Source organism: Dermacentor andersoni, unplaced genomic scaffold, assembly GCF_023375885.2.
Source record: "Dermacentor andersoni unplaced genomic scaffold, qqDerAnde1_hic_scaffold ctg00000039.1, whole genome shotgun sequence".
Classification (NCBI taxonomy): Eukaryota; Metazoa; Arthropoda; class Arachnida; order Ixodida; family Ixodidae; genus Dermacentor; species Dermacentor andersoni.
Genome location: NW_027314752.1, coordinates 2,693,048 through 2,715,865, shown reverse-complemented (window position 1 = coordinate 2,715,865; position 22,818 = coordinate 2,693,048). Strand labels below are relative to the sequence as shown.

The window sequence follows — 22,818 nt, the reverse complement described above, 5'->3', positions numbered from 1 at the left end:
TTGCAAAATTATCGAATATCTTGTAACCACGTAGTAGCTGTTATCCGGAGGCGGAAAAAAGAATACAATGCATTCTTAATAAAACAAGCACAAGGCAGTACCAAAAAAATGTGGGAAATTATAAAAGCAGTAATTGATAAACCAAATAAAAAAACCGATCACTCTTGAACATGTTGATGCCAAGTGCGCCGACACTTATAATGCATATTTTACTAGCATTGGCCCAAAGCTAGCGGAGCGTATTCCAGTTACTGAAAGCGATGTCGATTGCCCCATCATCCATGCATGTTTTTCCTTGGATCAAGTGGACGACCATGACATAACCTCAATAATATCAGGCATGTCTTGCTACAAAGCTACTGGCCACGATGGCATTACTGTAAAAGCATTGAAAGACAATATGGATATTCTTGTGCCAGTACTCACTAAAATAATTAATAACTGTATAAGCCGAGGCACATACCCTGACATATTAAAGATAGCAAGAGTTCCTCCTAACCAGTTTTAGTGGCTCTTAGCTGCCGGCACATTCGCTTGGACTGAGTCACTTAATTTGTGCCCGCGTTTTGGTTTCCTTGTATTGCCAGCTTTGGCTGGCCGACCAGAAGGAATTCGGCCAGACTTTCTCGTGACTCCGCTTCGGCGCCTTGCCGAAGCTGTCGGCTGGACCCGGATTTTTTTACCATGGTGTCTGTGCGCTCGAGCAGCAGCATTTAGCCTCAGGAGCATGCTGTATGCTCCACTGCTGCTGGAAACTTTTCCTATTGCAGCAGTAAAGCTCCTCAGCAACACTCCATAGCCGGGGTTCCCTTCTGTAAGCTTGTGCATTCTCCTGAATGCCCTCTCCAATGCAGTGTAGCTTTCTTCAGTGTCCTGCAAAATTATTTTACATCATATTGCACCATTCTGTTCACACAGGGAAACAGCACAAAAGCTCAAACATCAAGCAGAGTCAGACATGCAGCTTCACATAATGTTAACTATTGTAAGCAGTTCCATCGTGAGGTCTGTAATCTTTAGTTACATCACATGCCTATAGGTTATTTGCATTATGGGCAAACTTTGTTCTGTCTTTGCGCAGACGAACCTGTATTCTTATTGATTTGGCGTTGTCACATTATGCAATGTTCTTGCACATGCTTTGGTTGTCTGTTTAAGTTGTGTGCTTTTAATACCGAACATTACTGCCAGCCATATGCTGTCTGCATATGGCTGGCAAGGTTGGCAAGTAGCAAAGGTTGTGAGAAATAAGTCACCCTCAAATAGGCTTGGATGACATAAACACACTTTGTGGCCTTGAAGTACCCATGCGGTTTCAAATATGTGTGGAGCAATATGTAAAGAAGACTTTTGTGTTCGCAGCTGCCATTGTACACAATCAGCCACAATTATGTCAGCGGCAGTTGTACATTTTCGACTACTATTATTACTCTTCTAAGCATGGGGCACAACTCATTCTTGGATATAAAGCACTGCACACTGTCATTCACACCTCGAAATGACTTCATATGGAAAGAGTCAGAATACCTCCGGTTGTGCACAGAAGTCGGGAGCAGTGCTTGGCCCTGGCTGAGGACAGAAGTCGGGAGCAGTGCTTGGTCCTGGCTGAGGACAGAAGTCGGGAGTGGTGCTTGGTCCTGGCTGTGGACAGGAGTTCGGAGCAATTCTTTGCCATGGCTGTTGTTGCGATGGCGCGCCTGAGGCACTTTCCGCCATGTTGAGGGCTTCATCTTCTATTGGCTCACTGGGGGCATCGCCTTGTTGTGTTGGCCTCATTGGTAAAAAGAAATCCAGCGGGGGGCATCGCTCACCTAATGCAAGCTGCCCAAGCTGCTTACAGTCTGCTGGTGTAAGCTTAGGGCTATTAGGGAAGCACCCTCCGAAGGCCCTCTGCACTGCAGCCTGGTGCTTACAGAAGGCACCTTGGCTGCCTACCCAACAGGTGCAAATGCCCACATCAGCTTGTACCTGATATGTTGCGTTGCTGGAGGAACTGGGCACATAGTATGTTTCACCAGATATGGTAACACTCCCTGCGGGCAGCTCTGGAAGGTCTTGCAGCAGGTGTTCAAACGTGAGGCGATGTGATGCCTCTCGGTGGTGCGCATGCCGCAGAAGCCTGGTCTCAAAATACTTCTCCCAAGTCGAGACTATTATCTCGACCAAGGCAACTGCATTGTATGCCTTTGTACGGCAAAGGACAACATCTTTGAGAATTCTTATTGAGGCTTCTGAATAGTTATTTGTGTTGTGCCCCCTTGTTGCAAGATTTGTTCGGTACATCTGTACCCATTCTTTTTCGCAGCAAAGAAATGCCTCAACTCGGTGGACATAGCCTTCATGGCCAACAGTGCGGAGGTGCTCTTTTGCTGCTTCCAGCAATCTCTTGTATCTGCAAATTACAAGGCAAGTAGGATCTCGCTCAGGACATTCACGGTTATACCCCACCCTGAGTGGGGATGAGGAAGAGAATAAGAAGGTGCACCTAGCAAGTGGAAGTTATTGCTTAAAGAAAGGGTGAGGGAGGATAAATAGAAAAGGGGATGGTGTTTAGCTGATATAGAAAAACGACAGGTATGGGTCCTGCTGTTATTTGCAAGCAGGGCTGGAGAAAACAAAAACAGATTCAAACATGCTAGCAGGGGCTGATCATACAGTGGGCTTACCTTCCTGCAAAATAGGAAATAAAGGGAATTAAGATTAAAATAAAGATGGTAGACGAAACCAAGTTTCCCAAAGGCTTGTTCAGTTGGGAGTAGAAGTACTAATACAAATCTTTTTCAGTAGTGAGGGAGAGAGAAATCTGATTGACCAAATATTAAATAAAACAATCACTTTATGCTTGGTAAGATAGCATTTTAGTAAAACATGCCTTGTCAGGTAAGAAAGTCAAGAAATCTAACAACTTAGTAAACTAGAAAAGAAGATATGATCAGCTGTGGTCTAACAAGCTGTCAGACCTAATGGCATAAATGTTTCAAAGGTAGCCAATGAGTTCATTTGTTACACTAATGGACAAATATAACCAGCAGCCCTTCATTTTTTGCAGTCTGCAGATGGGCTTAGAAGCACTGAATCATTGAAAACAAGAAAAAAGCTGATTTTATAGAAATATATAAGCGACTTTTCTTTTGCTTCTAGAAACAAGCAATACTGCTCACAAATAGTTGGTCCTCTTTTCCTTCTTGTATTTGATTTCTTACTCTCCCATTAGAGCTGGGATATTTGCAATGGCACTGCTGATTATAGTCATTAGTATGAGCAGATGGACATGTTATACCAAGTTCCCATGGTGAGTGCTGTTTATGCAGGCTTATTTTAGATTATTTTTCCCTCCTTTTAGGCTCGGCAATAATAGTTGCATTATGCACTTTTTCATGTTCAACATACAATCAAGCTTACTGAAATGCAAGAAAGCCTGTGGCAGCTACCATTGCAAATATACACATGCCCCAAAGATGTAAGGTTTCTTTTTTTTTTTTCTAAAGAAAACACATGCAGTCTCACTGTCAACACAGGATAGCTTTTAAGTCTTGAGGCCTGTATGCCTGAATACCTCAAGGGCAGCCACTGCTTTATTTTTATTGGTAGTGGACTGTATCTCACAAGTAGAAGTAATTTGTGCTGCCTTGATGAGTGTCATGATGTATGCCACATAAATTTTTTTTACTAGGATGTCATAAAAAAATGTTCATTTCCATTGCACTTTACCTCATTTCAACACCTCTTGGTATGTACGACAGTCACTTCATCATGCAATTTTTAAGTGTTCATTTCTGTACCTTTTGGAAGGCAGCCATCAGTTGACGTCGGTCTTCCTTGGGGACTTTGTTACTCGCTGCAGTCAGCCAGCGCCATTCTGCTTGCAGCACATGAAACTGGCATAGGAGCTGTTCTGCTGCGGGCCATGCCTTTTTCAAAGCGTCCTTTTCGGGACGGGAATTGTCTGACATCAGTACTAAGGGAGCCTGCAATAAGGATTGCATAGATTGCAAATATATTCTAACATCTGGATGTAGATATCTAAGTAGGCTTTCTGCTGCCTATTCATTGCTAATTTTCCTCCATAACTCTATTTCATTAAACTAAAATACTGAATGAATGGTATAAGAATGATGTCGAATCTATGTGTTGTGCCTGTGCTTTTACAGAATTTATAACATTTTGAAAATTTGCTTTTTCAATGCATTTATAACACCTCAAGTTTGCTGTCTGGGCTCTAATGTTTGTTAAATACAACACCATTACAAGAACACTCACTGCCACACATTGAATGAATTAGCCACCCAAATGACAATAACCAATTGCAGTTAGAGTAGCAACAAGTTTGAGCTCCAGCTGCTAGGCTACTACTATCTTCACTGCTATGAATCCATTTGTTCATACCAAATGCTATAATGCAGCTGGCACCGAACTTAGTGGACATGTGTCAGTAAAACTATGGTCGAAACATTATCGTAGTGGCTATTTCTGATGCTAACTGCCGATTCAAATTGTGAATAAATCAAATTATTGGAAAAGAAACTTCACCAATCTTTTTAAACTGTATATGCAGTAGCAACTGCTGACAACACTAAGGTGAAAGTTGGAACAATGTTGTTAACACTTGCTTCATGCCTTGCCCATCGTTTTTTATGCCACATAATTGGAACCTAAAACCAAAAAGCTTGCTCTAATTCCCAGAGAGTTTTATTTTTCCTATCATTTATACAACTTGACAAATTTAAACCATTATAAAAATGAAGAATGCAAAATGAAAAGTGGGGGACACCATAATTTTGTAACCAGGTGCCCTCGGAATCCAGCTTAATACGATGGAGTGGAGATGCATTTCTCAAGCAACTTCCAGTTGCAGTAATCACTGAAGAGCTTTATTGGACTGCAGTGCATTGTTTGCTTTATGGAAAGCGCCGCGCTCCACTTTGAAATCGAGGGGCAGCTTCAATGTCCTCATTTTTTCCACTTTCAGTATTTCATTTGTTCTTTACCTGCCTTAACATGTCACCGTACTAACCAGCTCACATGAAGAACCTAGTTCAGTGGGGCAGCTTCAAGTCAAGGCTCGTTAGAGAATGTGGCAGTTAGTGTGCACTTTCATGCATGCACTTATCCTCATTTACTTAAATCGCACCACCACAAGTCACTTGTTTACAGTGCCGTTGGTGCTTGTGCGATATCAGATTTAGGTGCCTGTACATAATACTACACAACAGTAATGCATGCAATGGTGATCCTAACCAGTATTATTTTTAGGGAAGTAGCTCCTCTATGAGGCTTAAGCAGAACCGAAAATTCGGCTATCACAACATCGCTTTCTTCTAGAGTCCGGCCAAGGTAACTATGTTCATTTGCAGTTTATTTGTTAGATTGTCTGGCAGTCCCTGAAATTCTGAACTCTGCGGCAGCACCAGAGCTAAAAAAAAAGTTTATTTCAAAATTCTGCAAGGTCCATGACTTGGCCACACATCGCCACAGTGAATACTTGAGCATTAACAACTGTATTTTCGTTATTGAACTAACATTTGTATCTGTCGTAATTATTCAAAGTCAACCCATTGCTTTCTTCAGTGAAATAAATTCTGGTGGTATGCGTGGCAAAACCACTAACTTATTATGAGACCCTTCGCAGGGGACGCTGGAATAATTTTGACCATGTGGGATTCTTTAACGCGCGCCTAAATCTAAGTATAAGGGCTTGTTTGTGGCTGCCATGGTAGGGATCGAACTCACAGCCTTGCATTCAGCAGCGCAATGCCATAGCCACTAAGCTACCTATTCAGCCTTGCTTACTTTCCTGGTAGTGTTATTCTTTGTATTTTTTTACTAGAGCTGCCATATTTATATATTATGGATACTAGGAACACAGTGTTCTACAGAGCCTATTATTTTCTGTCCAAGTGTGCAGAACACGTTGAGAATAAGCGTTATGAACAAAAAGAAAAATATTTCACAGAAGCTTTTTCAGAAACAGGGGAGGAACACGAGGCAGAAAATTGGAAGTGGGTTTCATCTCAAGGCACTTATATACACAGACAGCGCTTGTGATATGTGAACCATGGGTGAACCATTTGCTTTACGCCACGTGCGTGACAACACTGCAGCCGGAGATCTTGCGTCAGTCTGTCTCCTCTGACCGTGCTTTCAAAAGACAGCGAGTCGCTTGCCAAAATTCCTCCTTGTCCAGTGGTCCAGCTCTAAACGAACAAATGACGATTGCTGCCTGTCATTTAGTGTTGATGAAATACATTTTGCCAGAAGCTTTCTGCACAATACCGAAACTGAGCAAGAAATTTTTTTCCAAATATTTCGCCTGTAGACAACACTTGTCCATAGTTTTAATCTATGGAGCGAAAATGGGCATGTATGAGCCTATCTTCTAATTGTCTCTAGTGGTTGCCCTGCTAGCCTAAAACACTACTTGCCTACTGAGTAGTCCTTTTACAATGCAAGAAACAGTCTTCTGTTTGAAACACCACTGTTGCTCAGAAGGAGCACTGAGATCATGATTTTTGCCATGGCCAACACTGACCTATAACAAATCTTATTCAGAATGCCTCAATAAATTATATGTATAGCTACTGATATTTAAGAAGCCAACCAACACTGACACCAAGGATGACATAGGGGAAATTAGTTGTGCTTAATAAATGAAATAAAGAAGCGATAAATTAACGTAAATGAAAGTGGATGAAAAAACAACTTGCCTTAGGTGAGGAACGATCCCCCACGCATTTCACGTGTGATGCTCTGCCAATTAAGCTACAGCAGCACTGTTTCCCCATCCACTTTCTTGGGTATTTACGTTTCCTAGTAGCTAGTGTAACTTAATGTGGACAGCTACAAGATCGAATTTTTCATTAACAGGAGCCTGTACCTGTCTGTTGCCGAAGCATGATGGGCAGCTATCCTTGAGCAGTTGGAAGGCAAGGCTGTAGCCCTCCGTGGTTTGAGAGCTGTGCAGCAACACAGCAATAGGCACGGCACCAGCTTTTGTGGTGGTAAGCATGATTGTCGCTGTGCTTCTTGTCACATCACACGAGGAGGTTGAATCAACAAATATTATCTCCTGAGCGGCATCCAGAGACTGAGCTCGCTGCATGATAGGAGTGACCACAAGCACCGCCCAGCAGTCTGGTGTGCCAGCTGTGTAGATGCATGTCCCTGCATAATGCGAGCATACGGTCATCAAGTGAATTTCACAATGTCAAGCAAGAGAATCAGTGAATTGAAAAGCTTTTATGACATGTTACATAAGTTTAATACATTGTTACGCGAAGAGCTTTTCAATTGCTATTATTGCACTGTTTACTCAAATTTCTTTAACAGCTGTTATTGTTACTGTACATTATTCAGAGCAGCTTCTACGTCATATTGGGAAACTTGACTAAATGCACAAGTGAATACATAAGAAATTCAACTGTTTCTAACAGATATATATAAATGTAAAAAGAGGATAAAAGTAATTTCATTCATTCTTTACACTTTGCAGCAACAAAATGTAGGCAATGGTGAAGTGGTGCATAAGGTGCTAAAATAGCGTAATACCAATGCATATTGAATGGCTGAATACTAGTGCTAATCTCAATTTTTATGAAGTGTTGCCTTGTGCTCTGGATGGACTAATTTTGTGATAGGAACGTGCCCTTTAGTGTTTTCATCGAGTGTCTTAATAGTGGGATTTAAATTGGTAATTACTGGCCTCCGACAGATCCTAATGTTCACCACTGCAAATCATGGGTTCATAATTGGGGACCCAAATGCTTTTGGCGCGCAAGAAAATAGTGGCCCCACAACTGTGCACATGGAGATCCAAGGGCAGCTTTCTAGTTTTTTTAACTCCAAGAAAGAAAAAATGCAGGCATGGCTGTTTGTATTGTTCTCAAGAGGAATGCAAAATTGCATGAAATCCAACATAGACAAAATGAGCCGATATTACGCCGTTTTTTGCAGAGTGTTTTTTTTTTCTCCATGGTACATTCTCGGTGCACCATGAACTTTATGCACTGAGGTCACATATCTCGCTACACAGTAGTTGGTCACTAATGTAAAATCATTGTGTTGGGCCTAATTAAATGATAAAGTAAACATAAAGGTAGCACCACCCATTTTAGTGCTGAGCGAGACACGTTGTTAATAGGTAAGAAAAACAGTGTGGACTATTTATGCAAAAATAAAGACATGCTTCACTTCTTATGCATCTCAATGCTTATAATGAAATAAGAAAGCATACAGCACAATTACACAGGTAAAGCCTAAGGCACTCACTAAGAAATTCACATACACCCACATACACGCACAATAAATTGTCGTCTTATGTCTCACGTACTCAGAAAAGTATGCATTGTTTGCTGACATTGTGCGAGTGCACTCATGTACCACTTTTTAAACAGACGCAATGCTGCTTCAATTCTACTTGCCAAGTGATGCAATCTTACTTCCCAGCTACGACTAAGCAAGCCTGGCTTTGAGGAAGAACATTCATTTGTGTCAATGCTTTGTCTGCATCACTGTGGCTTTAAGAGGGGATCACCGAGTAAACTGCCAAGAAGCTTTTTAGGTGTTAGCAGCAAGAGAATTAAAAGAAGCCTGAGAAACAAGACAGCACAAAGCCAAGTGCTGATGACCACTGTAAACCATTTAAAAAACAGTACACTGATATTTAAAAAGACAGTTTGAACTTGCATGTCACAACAGTTGTGTTGGTTGATGCATTTTTTGTATAGAACAATGCCACTTTTTATGTGAAATGTATTTAGTTCGACACATTTGTTACATCTTGCACCAATTTTTTATAGTGTGCCGGCTGTTGTAGTGTATTGCTAGCACATGACTTTTTTAAAATTGAACTTGCCCTCCCTGAACAGTGAAGTCATTGTCACTTTGTTAATCTTTGCCTGTTTTCTACATATACCAGTCAATTTAAATAGTCATCTTTTTTATGCCTCATGAGAAAAGTACACTGAAATGCAAAAACTCTGAAATCTGGTGCAAAATTACAGAATCTCTTAGAGATACCGCAACAAAAAAGTTATTAAAAGTTAAAGTAGAGGGCATATACATTCAGCACACAAAATCACGGACTAGGGCATGATCAGGAAAGGACTTGGGGGGGTCCCAACTATTATTTTTTTCATTGAAAATTTTGTATGAGGTGGGGGGCAAATATCTCTCTAGAAAAGACTCAACCTTTGTTTTGCTAAACATAGCATAAATTTCCTTGAAAAACATTCTGATTCACTAAAGGTGGAAAATAATATTTATTCAGTACACATATTACAAGTTTGAAGACTTGTCACTCCAAAACTAAAACATTGTACACCACCAAACATTTTTTGGTAATCTTATGATGTTAGAACTACAGGCCCAAGAAAACTTGGATCTATATCGCCTAGAGCATTTTTTTTTAAATTGCCAAACTCTGCTTTTTGAGCAAGCGCATCAGTGACCCCAAGATAAGTGGCTTTTTGGGACCATTGTAGCTAACGTGATGAAGCAGAAAGATTTTAGGACACATCTTCAAATAGTTTCTTGCAAATTAATGCAAAAAATGTGCAACTGCATTATGTATTTATTTCGTAATAAAATTTTAAAAAATGCTGAAATTTCATAAGCAGTAAAATTAGCCAATTTTAAAGGCACTAAAAAAATTGCCGATATTGTGTGGTTTGCATGGATTGTGCAAGGAAAGCTGTTTTGTTTCGTATAATGCGTTTCTTTACCCATGTTACTGAAAATGCTTCATCCATTTAGTTCCAAACCAGTAGCCGTTACTTTTTTGGCTCAGGTTTTGTTAGGTTTTCTTCTATATTTAGATGCTCTTCAAAATTATTGGTTTGGTACTGTTCTCAATTCATGTTCAGTTCGAGAGCTGGTATGACATCTTACCTTGTGCTGCATAGTCTGCCAACTTTTCTTGGAGTTTTGGAAGAGGATTTGCTATGGAACCATACTTTGCTTGCCTCCATTGTTGGTGCCAGTGATAAACACTCCTTTGTTGTGGGTTCACCATACCATTCGCAAGCAGAATGTGGCTGTTGTCTTGCATTGCTAGTGCCTCCTCGTGGTGCCGAATGGCAGCTGCAGGCGTGAAACCAGCCTCGAAATATGCATCGAATGCGGCCCTTGTTTCTGGGCTGGCACGCAGTAACTTCAGTGAGTCAGCGCATTCTGTGCTGTTATTATGTGTTGCAGCCAATTTGATCACAGCTGGGAGGGGAGTGCTTCTGCACAAATACTTATAATTTCTCTGGGTGTCAGGGTTCACTTTCTTAATTTTTATATCGAGTTTTGCTGGGCAGTCAGTGTTGCGCCGTGCAGTAATTTTGTTTCGTTTGTGGTGTTGACACCGCCACACCTTGCGGAAGACCATTCTGTAACAAAGTAATGTGAATACAGATAAAGAATTTGTTTCACTTTTGTAAATCATATTCGAATGGCTTCTATACATAACAGCTCTGCCACACATCAAAAGTGTAGTACACATAGAAGAGTGGTAATGGTCGCATTTGGTATGCTCAGAAAAGTCCATCAAAGCAAGAAAAAAACCGCCCTTCCCGCCCTTACATTCGAGAAAAAAATGGAAGGGCGGTAAGATGGAGTTGCACATCGCCCTACACATTTTCGCAGAAGTTCATCAACGGTATAGACAAGGCTCGCACGTATTGTCCTCAAGCTTCACTACGCAGCGCGCTGTGTAATCGCACGTGCGTTAGATTTCCGTATTTGCGTTAAACATTTAGTTACTGTGCGTTTCTTTCGTTTTCGGCTCTGGCAGCGTGACGCCGCGCTATCAGTGCGCCCAACCGCGCATTTGCTGGGCTGCTTAATTTATCGCTTGCTCGTGACGTCCTTGAAACCGGAGTGCCTGTAAATAGCTAAGTCCACAATATTTTCGGACGCCTGCAGCACAAAGGCAATGCTGAACACGAGTCAGAGAGAACATGCACAGCGCCCTATCTTGCGAAAATCTGATACTTGCAGCGGAGAACGGCAGAAAACAGGCCATGGAACAAGTTAATTGCGACTGCCAACTCGCAGATCATGTTTGTCCTATTTCACTGGACTTGCATGTGCGATCTGGCTCGCACAATTTCAGTTCCAACGCAAACGGAGCAATCACAGTTTATGAAGATTTATCCGCTCCGACGAACACTGTTACTGCGGAGCTTCGATTTGCAGCAAAGATTTTTTCACATGAGACGTCTTTTCTTGCGAACACAACGAATCTGTAGGATTACAATGCAATGCAAGGTTGTTTTGGAGGCTTCGGTAGGAAATTCGAGAGGGTATAAGCAATTGTTTATGGACGTCAGACTCTGCAGTTTTGCAAGACGCGTAGCGCCACCTGCCGGTGCGAAGAGGCAGTAATTGAGTAGTGCGAAGCCCGACTCCCTTGCTAAGTTGCCTATGCAGCTAGCGACTGCGAAACAATGATTTAACTAGATTTTGGTCCATATTGCGAGTGTTTTGCGCATTTAACACCCAGACAGAGAGCTATGAATGTCTACGCTAGTCGGACGCGCTGTCGAACTTAAAGCGTTTCCTGGCTCACTCGTCAGACTGATGGTATAGAAGCGACGGTAACCGCGATAGCTCCGCGCGCTACGAAGAAACGCCGCAATCGACGCTACTGTTGTGTTGTAAATTGCCATGAACGTAAAGGACAGAATAACAACGTTCAGTTTTGCCGATTTCAATCGCGATCATATGAAGGGGAAAGGCGAGAGCGCTGGATACGGGCCATTCAACCTGTTGGGTAATCGGATTACTTGCATTCCCCACAACACTGCGGCTCGCATGAGAAAGTGCGACAATTTTGTTCTTCTGTAATTCTGTTGCTGCCCCAGCAGCTGCGAAGCAACTGACCATGGCGGCGGTCAGACCTGCGACACTGCAGAGGGTGCTAAGAATCCCTGGCTCCAGACAGGCCGCCATTGGAATATGAACCTGGCAACGTTTAACGCTAGAACGCTATCTAGTGAGGCGAGTCTAACAGTGCTATTGGAGGAATTAGAGGGCAGTAAATGGGATATAATAGGGCTCAGTGAAGTTAGGAGGCCAAAAGAAGCATATACAGTGCTAAAAAGCGGGCACATCCTGCGCTACCGGGGCTTAGCGGAGATACGAGAATTAGGAGTCGGATTCCTGATTAATAAGAACATAGCTGGTAACATACAGGAATTCTATAGCATTATCGAGAGAGTGGCAGGTCTTGTTGTGAAACTCAATAAGAGGTACAAAATGAAGGTTGTACAGGTCTACGCCCCTACATCCAGTCATGATGACCAGGAAGTCGAAAGCTTCTATGAAGACGTGGAATCGGCGTTGGGTAAAGTCAAAACAAAATACAGTATACTGAAGGGCGACTTCAATGCCAAGGTAGGCAAGAAGCAGGCTGGAGACAAGGCAGTGGGGGAATATGGCATAGGCACTAGGAATAGCAGGGGAGAGTTATTAGTAGAGTTTGCGGAACAAAATAATATGCGGACAATGAATACTTTCTTCCGCAAGCGAGATAGCCGAAAGTGGACGTGGAGGAGCCCGAACGGCGAGACTAGAAATGAAATAGACTTCATACTCTGCGCTAACCCTGGCATCATACAAGATGTGGACGTGCTCAGCAAGGTGCGCTGCAGTGACCATAGGATGGTAAGAACTCGAATTAGCCTAGGCCTGAGGAGGGAACGGAAGCAACTGGTACATAAGAAGTCGATCAATGAGTTTGCGGTAAGAGGGAAAATAGAGGAATTCCATATCAAGCTACAGAACAGGTATTCGGCTTTAACTCAAGAAGAGGACCTTAGTGTTGAAGCAATGAACGGCAATCTTGTGGGCATCATTAAGGAGTGTGCAATAGAAGTCGGTGGTAACTCCGTTAGACAGGATACCAGTAAGCTATCGCAGGAGACGAAAGATCTGATCAATAAACGCCAATGTATGAAAGCCTCTAACGCTACAGCTAGAATAGAACTGGCAGAACTTCCGAAGTTAATCAACAAGTGTAAGACAGCTGACATAAGGAAGTATAATATGGATAGAATTGAACATGCTCTCAGGAACGGAGGAAGCCTAAAAGCAGTGAAGAAGAAACTAGGAATTGGTAAGAATCAGATGTATGCGTTAAGAGACAACGCCGGCAATATCATTACTAATATGGATGAGATAGTTCAAGTGGCTGAGGAGTTCTATAGAGATTTATACAGTACCAGTGGCACCCACGACGATAATGGAAGAGAGAATAGTCTAGAGGAATTCGAAATCCCACAGGTAACACCGGAAAAGTAAAGAAAGTCTTAGGAGCTATGCAAAGGGGGAAGGCAGCTGGGGAGGATCAAGTAACAGCAGATTTGTTGAAGGATGGTGGGCAGATTGTTCTAGAGAAACTGGCCACCCTGTATACGCAATGCCTCAGGACTTCGAGCGTACCGGAATCTTGGAAAAACGCTAACATAATCCTAATCCATAAGAAAGGGGACGCCAAGGACTTGAAAAATTATAGACCGATCAGCTTACTGTCCGTTGCCTACAAAGTATTTACTAAGGTAATTGCAAATAGAATCAGGAACACCTTAGACTTCCGTCAACCAAAGAACCAGGCAGGATTCCGTAAAGGCTACTCAACAATAGACCATATTCACACTATCAATCAGGTGATAGAGAAATGTGCGGAATATAACCAACCTTTATATATAGCTCTCATTGATTACGAGAAAGCGTTTGATTCAGTCGAAACCTCAGCAGTCATGGAGGCATTGCGTAATCAGGGTGTAGACGAGCCGTATGTAAAAATACTGAAAGATATCTATAGCGGCTCCACAGCCACTGTAGTCCTCCATAAAGAAAGCAACAAAATCCCAATAAAGAAAGGCGTCAGGCAGGGAGATACGATCTCTCCGATGCTATTCACAGCGTGTTTACAGGACGTATTCAGAGACCTGGATTGGGAAGAATTGGTGAGAAGAGTCAATGGAGAATAACTTAGTAACTTGCGATTCGCTGATCATATTGCCTTGTTTAGTAACTCAGGGGACCAATTGCAGTGCATGCTCACTGACCTGGACAGGCAAAGCGGAAGGGTGTGTCTAAAAATTAATCTGCAGGAAACTAATGTTTAACAGTTTTGGAAGAGAACAGCAGTTTACGATAGGTAGCGAGGCACTGGAAGTGGTAAGGGAATACATCTACTTAGGACAGGTAGTGACCGCGCGTCCGGATCATGAGACTGAAATAATCAGAAGAATAAGAATGGGCTGGGGTGCGTTTGGCAGGCATTCTCAGATCATGAACAGCAGGTTGCCATTATCCCTCAAGAGAAAAGTTTATAACAGCTGTGTTACCAGTACCCACGTACGGGGCAGAAACCTGGAGCTTACGAAAAGGGTTCTACTTAAATTGAGGACGACGCAACGAGCTACGGAAAGAAGAATGATAGGCGTAACCTTAAGGGATAAGAAAAGAGCAGATTGGGTGAGGGAACAAACGCGAGTTAATGATATCTTAGTTGAAATCAAGAAAAAGAAATGGGCATGGGCAGGACACGTAATGAGGAGGGAAGATAACCGATGGTCATTAAGAGTTACGGAATGGATTCCAAGGGAGGAAAAGCGTAGCAGAGGGCGGCAGAAAGTTAGGTGGGCGGATGGGATTAAGAAGTTTGCAGTGACAACATGACCACAATTAGTACATGACCGGGGTAGTTGGAGAAGTATGGGAGAGGCCTTTGCCCTGCAGTGAGCATAACCAGGCTGATGCTGCTGCTGCTGCTGCTGCTGCTGATGATGATGATGTAATTGTGTTCCGTAGCCCTAACGGAGGACCGTGGTGACCAAGCGAAAACTCAAGAATCTGCAGCCGCCACTTCGTTGGTAACAGAAAAAACAACGTTGCGAACCATCCTGTTTATGTGCTTGAACGAAAAATCTAGTCAAAAACACAAAGGACAAGAGGAGAGGTTCACACCACAACGACTGGACTATCAACTGAGTTTTATTAGAATCTGTGTAGTCCCAGCAAGACCAGCAGAGCATGCGCAACTATGTATTATGTACCAACAGGCCCAAATTTCAACCCTTCTGTTTATGTGCCATCGATATGTCCACTTTTTAACAGACGTCCGCCTCCGCTTGACTCAACAAGTGGAATGGAGAGATTTGACATGTCAGCTTAACCGAACATTTTGGTTCGTTTATCAATTCAAAATCCTGTTCTAGAGCATCGTTGTATCGCGAGCCCATTTCTACTTTCGGCAGGCATGTACCCAAAGGGAGGGGCCCGGGGGCACCCCCCCCCCCCCCCCCCCGAAATTAAGACGCATACCTCCCCCCCCTTCCCGCCCACGCCACCACTTCTCACACACATTCTATAGCGCCGTCACATCAATGTTGAAACTTGACAGCTATTCCGCGGTCAACATTTCGTTGCCTTTTTCACTCCTTTTGGATGGCGGTAGTTATCGGCATCTTTTGGGGTGTGAAGGCCAGTTTCGTCATCGATTCGGTGCCCACGCGATTAACTCGAGATGCATTCAGTTGTCACCATCTTTTTGACGGTCACGCGCTTTGCTGTTGCTTCGTTAGTGCAGCCTTCGTCGTTTAGACTGATCCAGGGACCAAGATAGGGATTCGGTTCGTGGTCAGCTGGTCTATATGCACGTGGAATGAGTTGCGGCCAGAGAAAACGCCAATTGCGTTTAATTTTTTTCTTTTGCTTCATTATTCCCTCGAGTAACGGCTTGCCGCGACACTGACAGGTTCTCGGAACCATATAACCGCGATATGGGTTAGATAAGGTGAAAAATAAAATAATTCGAAACGGCGTTCATCGTGAAACCCTGCAATAACCGTTAAATCCATAAGCAACATGAATGTCATCCGTTACCTCGTCTGGTTTTTGCCTAATTGTAGAACACTTTTCGTGCAAGATTGCCAACTGTAAACGAGAGTCGCAAGGTGTTGAGAAATTAAGCGATCTACTAAGGAGTCCATTTTCGGCAACAGAAGCGCAAGAACCACACAGGAAGAAAAAGCAAAAGTTAACAAATTTAACCGTTGTTTATGAAAATATTTATACATCAACATCTTTTTATTTAAAGAGGAAGTAGAAAAAACGCCACCGGAAGTGGAGAACAATTCCGTGTGCTTTGAATGACACTTCTACAGTTATTTGACGCTTTTACAGTTACTTTTTCCATGTCTGTAGCACACCTCATTGCTCTCGCTGATGAAAAGACTCTTCAAGAACAGCAGACCCTCCGGAAGTGTCAAGTACGACTACATTTCGAAAAGGCCGCATGACGACGATTTTGTTTGCTTCTGTGATTGGCTGGCGAAGTAACACAACCGCGCGCGGTTTGTGTGCTTTGGTTGCCAACTGCTTTTTTTTAAAGTTGTATTCTAGTAAAGTAATCTTTATTTTACACTTTGGCTTCTTTACTTCTCCTTGGCAGTGTTCTTCCGGCGCTTCTTTCCTGCGCTTCTTTCTGCTGTTCTTGAAGAGTCTTTTCATCAGCGAAAGCAATGAGGTGTGCTACAGACATGGACAAAGTGTATAGAGTCTGAGCATTTCACTCTTCAAAAGTCTGCGGTGCCGTTCATTTCACTGCTGAACCCGTTTTACTCATAAAACTTCACTGCCAACTAAAGCGAAACTTGACAATAAATAGTGGCAGCAAAGCAAGCATGTTATTTCAGTTCAATAAAGAATTAGGGTTTGGCCATTCCACTGTAATAGGCGAGGCAAAATGTATAAGATTACGCGCTAATAATATCATTTTTGTCGTTACCCGCCTTATTTGGGTAACAGAAAAAGTTTGAAGTACGAATTATTTGCAGCCTCCCGGAGGAACAGTGGCTGGCGGTTATGAGGGCGTGGGCGCGGCTTCACTAGAGACTTAATTTGTATCCGACTATAGTAGCGTTTTTTTTAATTACCTCTGGAAGAACTATAGAGAAATATATATTTGAGGGACCGTCACAGTTCTTTTGGATCTCTCGCTTATGCTCTACGATGTGAAGTGCCGCAAACGACTCGTATTGTTATTTGGGAAGTTAAGTAACGATGCGTGGCTGCCAGTCCAGTACAACCTCGTAGGGTGCAGGACGCTGCGATTCTAGACGTACTACCCCTCCCCCCTCCCCGCGGAAGCTTAGCAAGACACTTATATAAGCACAGCATAGAAGTGGCTACGTCAGGCGGTTCGACTGATAACTGTAGAAGCGTCATTCAAAGCACACGGAATTGTTCTCCACTTCCGGTGGCGTTTTTTCTACTTCCTCTTTAAATAAAAAGATGTTGATGTATAAATATTTTCATAAACAACGGTTAAATTTGTTAACTTTCGCTTTTTCTTCCTGTTTGGTTGTTGCGCCTCGGTTGCCGAAAATGGACTCCTTAGTAGATCGCTTAATTTGTCAACGCCTTGCGACTCTCGTTTACAGTTGGCAATCTTGCACGAAAAGTGTTCTACAATTAGGCAAAAACCAGACGAGGTAACGGATGACATTCATGTTGCTTATGGATTTAACGGTTATTGCAGGGTTTCATGATGAACGCCGTTTCGAATTATTTTATTTTTCACCTTATCTAACCCATATCGCGGTTATATGGTTCCGAGAGCCTGTCAGCGTCGCGGCAAGCCGTTACTCGAGGGAATAATGAAGCAAAAGAAAAAAATTAAACGCAATTGGCGTTTTCTCTGGCCGCAACTCATTCCACGTGCATACAGACCATGGGTGCGATCGGAGATGGTTGTTCGGCGCGTTCGTTCGGTTACCGGCGCGCGCGATTGGCCTACTCCGCGCCGACGTCGCCAGCCGCGGGGCGCCGCCCCGTTTTTGGTGACGTCAAAATGACGACACGCTCCTGTCAATCATCCGCCCACCGAGCATTTCGTCCGAACGCGACGGCAGTTGAGAAGTTTGGAGCGACCATACGGCTTCGCATGGCGCGTCTGGTGGATTGGATTGGATCCAACAGGCGGCCTTTCCGGCTCCGGAATGGCACGTTTGAATCCAATCCATAGTTTAATTCTAGAAAATGGCGCTTCCGATGGAAACTTAGGTTGTTGCGCTGGCGTTTCTAAAGGAAGGAGGAGAGCGGGTGGCGGTGCGAAACGCGTTTGAAGAATTGGCAGAAAGTGAATTCCGGCGTCGTTTTTGTTTCTCGAAACAAATAATTCGTTGGTTGTACAGAGAAATCGACAACATCATCGGTGCCAGCGAGCCACTGGGATGTTGTCGCTGCCTCTTGAAAAGTGCGCCACTCTTCCCGTCGTTTTTTTTTTTCTTTTTCCTTCTCGCTGTGCGCGACACCACCAAGGGACGACGCAAAGAACCTAATAGTTATAAATTGCAGTAGTCACACGTACTACTATTTGAAAACGTGTTTGGGCTTGAGAAGAAAAAATACATTTTTTTAAAGATTTCATTCAAGTGGAAGACGAGAAACATTTGGCTTTGTAGTATACTGTTTGCAAGCAGACGACAAACGACGGAGGTAAACTTCCGGGGAGGTCACCGCTTCCTGATTGGCTGCTCTCTCCGCCCCGCTGTCACAAATTTTGCATACTGCAACTTTGTGACGTTGCAGCAACTGAACAGAACGCGTATCGAACAAAATATCTCCGATCGCGCCCCAGCTGACCACAAACCGAATCCCTTTCTTGGTCCCTGGATCAGTCCAAACGACGAATGCTGCACTAACGAAGCAACAGCGAAGCGCGTGACCGTCAAAAAGATTGTGACAACTGAATGCATCTCGAGTTAATCGCGTGGGCACCGAATCGATGACGAAACTGGCCTTCACACCCCAAAAGATGCCGATAACTACCGCCATCCAAAAGGAGTGAAAAAGGCAACGAAATGTTGACCGCGGAATAGCTGTCAAGTTTCAACATTGATGTGACGGCGCTATAGAATGTGTGTGAGAAGTGGTGGCGTGGGCGGGAAGGGGGGGGGGGAGGTATGCGTCTTAATTTCGGGGGGGGGGGGCCTTGGGTACGTGCCTGCCGCAGAGAAGATGGCGGACGCGGCCGTTGTTACACTATGCATTTTGAATATCCATTATTTTGACAAAAATAGCTTACCTTGTGCATTTTGTGGCAACGCAGTCCACAATCCACGATGTGTTGGTTTCGGCGCTGTAGTTGCGCATCCACTGTTCTGCTTCTGCTGCATTATTCAAGTTGCAGCGGAGCACTTTCGTTTCCAGCGTGGACAATTCGGTGTCTTCGACACACTCAGGAACGTCGGCGTCGCACATTTTTGCGGTGGCAAGAAACTTGGGTGTTATCAGCTGTAACAGCACCGTGTTCGCATCAATCGCGGCTCATTGGTGTCGTCTACTATAATGAAAAGCAAAACGTGTGGAGTGGGTAGCGAGCGCAGGTTGCAAAGGTACGGCTGATGGGACTCCTGCTTTACCCAGGGAGCGCTGCGAAAACGGTTCTTTGATAATTTGAAAGTAACGACACTTTTTGAACTCTGCCGCCGCCGCGCGACCTCCTCGCCTCCTCCTCGCCCCTTGCGTGTTCCCCCCGCGGTAACCAGCTTTGCCCCCGTTTTTCTGCACGACGATTGGTCTCCCTGCCGTTGCCCTTGGAGACGCGCGGATCTTGAGTTTTGCTTGTGTTTTTCTTTTTCGTTCGCGCCATTTTCCTCCTCAGCACGGCTGGCTCGGTGCTTCAGCTCGGTGTAGCGAACGTTGTACGCCGTGTTTCCTGCTCCATGTGCTAGCGTTATGCCGGGCTGTTGCGTATATAACTGCAGCAAGAAGCCTGAACATGGTTATGCCGTTTTTATGATACCACAAGGAAAGCGTGACGGCTTGCGCAGAAAGCAGTGGCTGCATGACATTGGCCGAAAGAACCGTGTTCGGACAAAGAACAGCGTTGTTTGCGAGCTGAGGCGTCTTTCTCATAGCTCGTAGCAAAGCATCCCGTAATTCTGCATTTTTTTTCATTCTTGCAGTCTGCTCACCAGCGCTTTTGCGGTTGTCCTCAGCATGCTTAATATTCCCCTCGCACGTCGCTAACTGTTGTTATTCAGTCGGAAGTGCAGCGTTATAGATTCTGCTTTGCGCCTTGCAAAAATTTGTGGCAAGTATACCCGTGGTATTGCAGGTGATGAACGTTAGCGAGTCAACATTGAGTTTCTTTTTAAGTTTTAACCCGAAAGCCTTTAGATCTTTTTCAAGGTCGCGTTGTAAACTGGAAGTATCACGTGACCCAAGCAAGGCCAGAGGTGACCCAAATCATGTCCACCCCTGTATAAGAGAATGATTACCCAAGTTAATCAATGAATCATTAGTGATTGACATAAGGTGGATTACGGAGGATTAATGTTGATTAAAGTGTATTAAAGAAGATTAAGGTAGATTAGAGTGCCTTAAGAAGGATTAAGATCCATGAATAAAGATTAAGGTGGGTGGAGGAGGATTAAGGTGAAGGGTTGATGAAAGGGTATTAAGACCGATTAGGGTGCATGAACTAGGATTAGGGAGGATTAAGGTGGATAAAGTCAGATTAAGGTCGATTAATGTGGATTAAGTTGAATTAGGGTTGCTAGAGGAGGATTAAGACCGATTAAGATGGATTAGGGTGGATTAAGGTGTATTAGGAACCATGGAGCTGGATTAGGCATGATAGAGGTGAATTATGGTGTATTAAGGTAGATTGGGACTATTAAGCAGGATTAAGTTGGATTAAGATGCATGAATAAGGATTAAGGTGGATGACGGATGATTAAGGCGGATTAGGATTGATAAAGGAGGATTAAGACCGTATATGGTAGACTAAGGTGCATTAGGGGCGATGTAGGTTGATTAGGTTGTATTAAGCTGGATTGGGAGTATTAAGGTGGATGAAGGAGCATTAAGGTGGAATAGGGTGGGCTAAGGTGAATTAGGGCTCATTGAGTATTAAGACCGATTAGTCTACCATAATCCTCCTCATGCTCATTAATCCACATTCATTGACCTTAATCCTCCTTCATTCACTTTAATCCACCATAATCCGCAAGAGTCCTCCTTAATGCGCCCTAATCCACCTTCATCAACCTTAATCTACTGTAATCCTCCTTAATGCACTTTAATCCTCCTTACTCAACCCTACTGCTTCCTAATTTACTTTAATCCACCCTAATACACTATAATCGTCCTTAATTCACCCTAATCCACATTCATCTACCTTAGTCCACCCTAATCCCCCTTAATCCACCCTTATCCTCCTTCATTCACTTTAGCCCACCATAATCCTCCTTAATGCACCTTAATCCTTAATCCACTGTCATCCTTTTCTATGTACTTTAATCCACCCTAATCCACTATAATCGTCTTTAATGCACTTTCATCCACCCTAAGCCACCTTCATCGACCTTAATCCAACCTTGTCCTCCTTTATGCACCTTAATCCACAACTTTAATCCACCTTAACCCTCCTTAATACACCCGAATTCATCTTAATCCAATCACTAATCAATCATTACTTTGCTAATCATTAATCATCTCCTATGCGCGGCTGCACATGTTTTGGTTCGCTTCCCGCCTTCCTTCAGTCACGTGATATTTTCTGTAGCTCACAACGGGATCTCGAAACAGAGGTCTAAGGCTTTCGCTTAATAAGCCACACACAAAGGGATGTGTCACAAGCAATACTAGATCAGACGCACGAAGTAAAGCATCTGATCATGTGGCAGAAAAATTGTCTGGAGTATAGAACTCGCCCCAAAGCTCCTTTTACATCGGTATTCCCCGTTCATACGGCTTTAAGAAAAAACCAACCTGCTCATAAGCGTTGCCTCCAGCATTATCGATGCTGTTATTAGCATTTCTCAATATTTCCAACCCCGGTGGGGTGCGCAACTGGCCCAAAATAACACGCCTCCATAGAATCCTGGGGCCCGTCCGGGGGAGCCCAGGAGGAAAAGCGCGCCTTGCGCAGCCGGCGGGCGAGGAGAATCGAGGAGGAAAGCGCCGTGAGGAGGAGAGTGTCGCTACTTTCAAATTATCAAGGGGCTTTAGGTTCTTAAAAGCACCTTCTGTCCTGAACTGAGCAGTACCAAGCTTGGTCGTCTGCTTCGGAAAGCACGTTTACAATATGGACCCGCCACTTTCGGTTGTGTTGTACCACGGCTTCCAGCGAATATCGGGCGCCGAAGATTTTTTTCAGGGGTCGCACGCTGCATAAAGGCAAGAAATTATGCAACGCCGAATACATGTCCGCCGTTCAAGAAATAGGCGGCGAAGTTTCAGCGCGGTGTCAATCACAAGTGAAGAGAGTCGTGTACGAAGTTGAACTTCAGTTAAGGTTTGCACGCTGCTAGATTCAGGCGCACAAACTGTGAGGAAATGCTTGCTATAAATGCATTCACAGCAGCGATGAGCAGACATCGTGTGCACGGAACTGCTCGAGCACACGACGGTACGCGCCGCAACGGCAGCGGTCTTTCGACATGCAGCGGAACGGCGAGCCTCCTGCAATCTTTGTTGACTGCATGCCGCTAGACAAGTAGTTATGCCTGCGCTGTAGTAGCGGTCATCTGTTCCTTTAGCAACTGATAAATAACTGATGCAATACATATGAGATCGCAGTAACGTACGTCCCAATCGCGCTGCAGCGCGAGCTCGTGCGCTCGTGCCCTGCGCGGTTCTGGTGTTCGGCGCTGGTTCCCACAGTTTGCCATCGGGACTATAGGTGAAAAAGACCGAATTTTAGCAACGCATATAATCAAGGAAGCTTCAAGAAAGGCGAAGCAGTCAGCATGGTGCGAAGTTTCGCTTACCCAGTGCCACGAACTGCAGTTATCCAGCATGCCCGATGCTCGG

The 22,818-nt window shown here is 43.9% G+C and overlaps 1 protein-coding gene across 1 annotated transcript; it reads right to left on the bottom strand.

The window, feature by feature from the left end:
* Positions 1 to 1,518: 1,518 nt before the first annotated feature.
* LOC126528195 (uncharacterized) lies at positions 1,519 to 19,257 on the bottom strand. Its single transcript, XM_072285733.1, has 6 exons — positions 19,082 to 19,257; positions 9,886 to 10,370; positions 6,842 to 7,161; positions 3,783 to 3,968; positions 2,667 to 2,670; positions 1,519 to 2,294 (listed from the first exon to the last, which is right to left on the bottom strand). The coding sequence occupies exons 1-6, from the start codon at positions 19,255 to 19,257 to the stop codon at positions 1,519 to 1,521; spliced, it is 1,947 nt and encodes a 648-aa protein (XP_072141834.1).
* Positions 19,258 to 22,818: the final 3,561 nt, after the last annotated feature.